General features: G+C 39.6%; 1 protein-coding gene across 4 annotated transcripts in view; it reads left to right on the forward strand.

Annotated features, from left to right (window-relative positions):
• LOC138003300 (putative extracellular sulfatase Sulf-1 homolog) overlaps positions 1-4,903 on the forward strand; it is a 26,296-nt gene continuing 21,393 nt past the window's right edge. Inside the window, exons 1-2 of one of the 4 annotated variants that reach the window (XM_068849277.1) lie at positions 1-121; positions 1,675-2,170. In XM_068849277.1, coding sequence (XP_068705378.1) covers positions 1,774-2,170 — 397 coding nt within the window. In that variant the 5' untranslated portion in view covers positions 1-121; positions 1,675-1,773. Of the gene's footprint in view, positions 122-1,134; positions 1,289-1,410; positions 1,531-1,674; positions 2,171-4,903 lie in introns of those variants that run through there. The other 3 variants (XM_068849276.1, XM_068849279.1, XM_068849278.1) reach the window with 3 other exon arrangements.

The following is a 4,903-nucleotide window of genomic DNA, read 5'->3' on the forward strand; positions in this document are numbered from 1 at the left end:
TAGATATCCTCTAAGTCATGATTCTTACAATCACCCCGAAGTTGCGCCAACACCATCCCTTTGCCTGATCTCACCAAGAGGTTTGATTTCAACAAGGATTTAAAATTGGTTTGTCAAACAGGTCAGTTCCAGCAATATGTGCTTAAGCAAAAACCGGGAATTTCCTTGGGGATGCTAAGGGTAAGCCGAGGTGGCCGTCAAATGGTGTTTTGAAATTTCATGCACAAGTGTTTTCATGGATTCCAGGTTTGCTTGCCATAGGCCCTGAGCGGGCAATGTTTTCATTTCGAATAGCACTACATTAGACATCGGAAGCTGAGATGCTTGTACGAAACGCTTGCGAGCAGTTTGTTTCACAAAGTGACCTTCGGTTTGGAGTACCTCACAATGGCATTTTCAATGTCGACGTCGACTTGATCCCTTTCCCCCAACCAGACATCGTGCCCGGGACACCGTGCTTTACTGATAATCCCTACCAGTGCGTTATGTTATCGTCCATCGGAGGTATCGATCCACCAGTCAGCACTATTTGATCAAGGCTGACATAACTTCAAAAAAACCCTGTTATCAAGCTTATGGTTCTGTCGTCACCGAGTTAAATCAGTGGTCGATTCTTATTATAGTGACTTAGATAATTTTGGTTTAATCTGTCTCCTTTTTTGAACATTTTACATGTGCCGAATAATGCAAATGAGAAAAAATCTATTGTTTTCGTTCATTTGCATTAGATTCGGCACATGTGAAATGGAACGTTTGAAATGGGTTTAAGTGACAGATCGCAGAAAGGCGAAACTTCCCGTAAAATTCTTGCGTCTGAAATTTTGTTATGTGAAAAGTGATCCAAAATGCATTGATCATAATCTATGGGCGGTCTCAAGGACAGCACATTGGAAGTATTTAGCGTCTGTTATACAACCAAGCATAATGTCATAGTTTACCTCTCGTTATCGCCTCCCATTGTGAAAAATGATTATGCAGGCACAACTGAACATCTCAGTTTTGTAGAGCATTCATTTTTTCCTCCGCTGACATTAACCCCTCCCACATTAAAAGCTGTCAATTGATCTGTTTATATTTCATGAGTGCTGTTTCCGGAAAACTATGGGCCTGGCCTCAGCAAAGGTCTTTTGAAGACGTGATGTCTGTGTACGAAAGACGCTCATTGAAGTTTTCCTTGAATGTGATTGACCTGTTTCCTTTGGCCACCTCAAAAAATAGCTTCTCTTCCGTTAAGTATATATTTGTCAGAATTCTCTATTAAAGTATTCATATTACATTACAGCTGTAGGTAAGTTTCAATGGAAAGAAAGTTATACTGATCAATCTTGTTTTGTTTTCGTCTCAGAAAATATTGTTGCGTCTGATCTCTTTTACAAATCAGAATTTTCCCTTCTTAAGAGATTAATTGAACTATTGGTCAAAGACCAATCACATGGCTTCGATATTTGCAGCCAGAATTCCCAGCGGGAATTTGCCCGTTTTATTCGAAATTATTTTGCATATCTACTCAATCAACACAGGCTTCTTACAGTAATTCCATCTTGTGATAATTGAAATATTCAAAGCAATTGAAATCACTCAATTGTTTAGTGTTGAGCTGACGGAATTCGGTGCTGCTTATGCATTAGTGACGCCGCGCAGTGTTTGGTCTTGAATCTTCTGATCTCTTTATAGGTTCAAGATTCTGTTCGAGCCTCTCCAGACTGGAAAGTAGCCAAGCGTTTCACAACAACGAGGAGTCGGTCGCGGTAAGTCACAGCCGGTCACCTCAAAATGGCTAAGAACTTCGTAACCTTTTTGATGTTACTGCTACAGTGTGGCTTGGCACTTAGTGGACGCAAATGGAAGACAAATTTGCGAAGTGGGACAAGATCTGTGAAGCAACCCAACATTATCTTTGTTCTTGTTGATGATATGGACAAAGAACTTGGATCTCCGTATGTGATGAAAAAAACGCAACGGCTTCTACGACAAGAGGGAGCTGATTTTGTCAATGCATTTGTTACAACTCCAATGTGCTGTCCATCCCGAACGAGTATATTGACGGGAAAGTACGCGCATAATCACCACACCAACACAAACAATTGGAACTGTTCATCGCCCTCGTGGAGAAAAGGTCCAGAAAAGAAAACATATGCGAGATACTTGGAATTAGCTGGCTATGTGACCGGTAAGTTCGAATTATGTAATGAAAATTATTAATGTTTTATTTCCAACCGCTGGGTTTTTTAAGCATCGTTCAACATTTGTGCACTTTTTCACGTTAACAGCAGAAAAGCGCCACTGAATTAAAGCAGCTTATATCTAGGATATGAATTCGATGGAGCGTTCCAGAGATTTCGTGCACAAGAACATTAAAAATTCTGTGCCAGGCCATTTGTCAATAATATTGTGTTGCTTCTTGCTTTTCCATCACGCTCTCCTTGTATCATGACTCGGAGACTAAGCGTTTTCTAAAACAGTTATAACGTGAACAGAAAACCCGCACCTTTACCACTCGTTGTGTTACGATTCTTTTTTTTTTTTAATTGTTTCATTTGGTCATTGTATATTGTATTTATCTGCCGGTCAATAGCCGGACTAATTGGGTGTTTAGGGCATTTATTACAAAACCGATTGTAGCCCAAAGATCTTCACCCTTCCATGAGAACGCGCGCGAGTCATTTCCTGTCTGGATCTCTCTCCATTTATATTCTAACTGTTTTTGTTCTGTAAATTGCTTTTTACTCGGTGCCTTCACAATACCACGGCTTTGAAAATGAGTCCAAAGTGCAGCTGCGCCTCAATATTAACAGATATTTTCGTTATACACATTTGTTCTTATCTGATTACGGTTACATTTAACACTGGCTGTTTTCTTTTTGCCTTGCGTAATGTGGCGTCGATCTTTGTGGTTTCGTCGGATTCTTTATTATCTCAATAAAATGTCCTTCAGCGTTTCCTTTATTGTACGTGTTGTAGTCCCTCATAAAGAGTTTGTTATTCACTGTCTTCCTTCAGAAGGGTTCCTGAATAGTTGACGAGACGGTAAAACGCTTCGTATTAAGACTCGTTGAAACATGAAAAGTATCACGGAAAGCTGTAGCTGGATACTCAGTAGCTTGTATTCACAGATCTTACGCATTAGCGATTCATCCCCTCTCAAACCTGAAGAACCATAAGTGACACTCTGAGATTTCAAAGTGCTGCAAATGGCAGCAAATCAACTCTGTGTGCTAAGCACCATTTTGATACCGTAAACGTGCAGCGAAGCAACATAATCATCTGAGCCACAGGAATTAGATTAAATCATTGTATTGCTCAGCCGCCTTCATTATCGTAGCCACAGTAAATGATTTAATTCTCAGTCAAAACGGAAAGGTGTTATTTAGTAGTTTTTATTTAAATGGCGACACTTAAAGGCGATTTCACCCCCGGACACAAAAGAAACAATCACTGGATATTGAAGCCTCAGAAGCCCAATAAATGGTCGCAAGGTACGATTCCCTTGCTTGTGCAGAAAAAAAAGTACGGCGTCACATAAACATAAAGGCACTCTCCAGGAAGAGACTCTTCAATTTGCAAGGTCGCACTTTCGCAAGCTCTTGCCAGAACGAATTATGCCGGCCAACTCAGCGTCACTTTAACGTTAGAGGAACAAATGGATCAATCTTTTAATTAAAGCACTGCTTGAGCTTTGACATGCACGAGCCGGGTTGGAGGTCTTCTTAAATGTATCTAACAAAAAAATGCAATTGGATGAGGCAAGTATCACGAAAGTAACCCTTTCACAAGGTCACAACTGAATCGGGCGTGATTAATTGAATAAAAGAAGTTATCTGTTCTTGTAAAGCTAAGTACGTATTATCGTATAAATTATTTAATTTTGCTGATAAACTTACCTTGTGAAAGTAATGATGGGATTATTTTCGTGTTAAGCCCGTTTTTTGTTCTTGCTAAGGACAAAAATTAAACGACGATTTCACTTGTAGGAAATTATTCTCTATATGAATTGCGTATTTTTATAGTCATTTCGGTCCGTCGAATTCTTCGAGATGATCTTATTCATCCATTTGCCTGTCTGTTTTCAATCTCATCACATTTGGAAGTTTCATCGCCTCACTGAAAGCATGTTTAATTATCCCTAATGCCTTGTTTTCTCGAACATTTCCGTTACTTTAGACAAAGGATCACGAGAGGTTCTCTTCTTATCAAACGAAACTCATCCAAGACTCTTTCAAACACTAATTCAGGGATAAGTGTCCTTTGCGGTGTGGCATGTTCTTGAAGAGGAAGGACCGGGTCGCACTAGTGCAAAAAGTTGTTTATTTTACAAAACAATATGTCATCCTATAGTTTTTGGTAGTGCGACCCTTCTCTCCAAAGGAATGTAAAAGGGGTTTCAAAGGTTATCTTTTTACATCTGGGAAGGAGATCCATTAAAACTATGCTGTGGAAAATAGCCGGTCAATTTATCCTCCACAGCACCTTCACTGCGGGAGTCGCCAATTCCCTCTATTTGTAATACCACAATGCATTTTTCAAGTGTGGATTGATCTTAGAGATTTTCTCTCCCTCGACGCAACTTAACGTTTTATGATTTCAACCTAAAGTATTCGGCTTAGGAACAAACAGTTCGGTTTTGTATATCTTTTTGTTTGAGTGTTTTTTATAATGCAGACCGACGACAAGTTATCACACAATGCTTTCAACGTTTATTATATCTTCGGTGTAGAAATTGATCTTTATTCTTAATTGCCTCCCCGCCCTGTCTTTCCACAGCTTTCCAAAGAAATAAATCGTTGTACACGAGTTTCTATACAAGATAACAAATCGGTTTGGGCGACGGTTTCCTCCAAAGACTATCTTCGCAATATGTTCCTTTTGCCTACGTAGATGATGTCAAGAGCATCACGATTTGACT

The sequence above is a fragment of the Montipora foliosa genome, chromosome 5 (genome assembly GCF_036669935.1).
Source record: "Montipora foliosa isolate CH-2021 chromosome 5, ASM3666993v2, whole genome shotgun sequence".
NCBI classification, from domain to species: Eukaryota; Metazoa; Cnidaria; class Anthozoa; order Scleractinia; family Acroporidae; genus Montipora; species Montipora foliosa.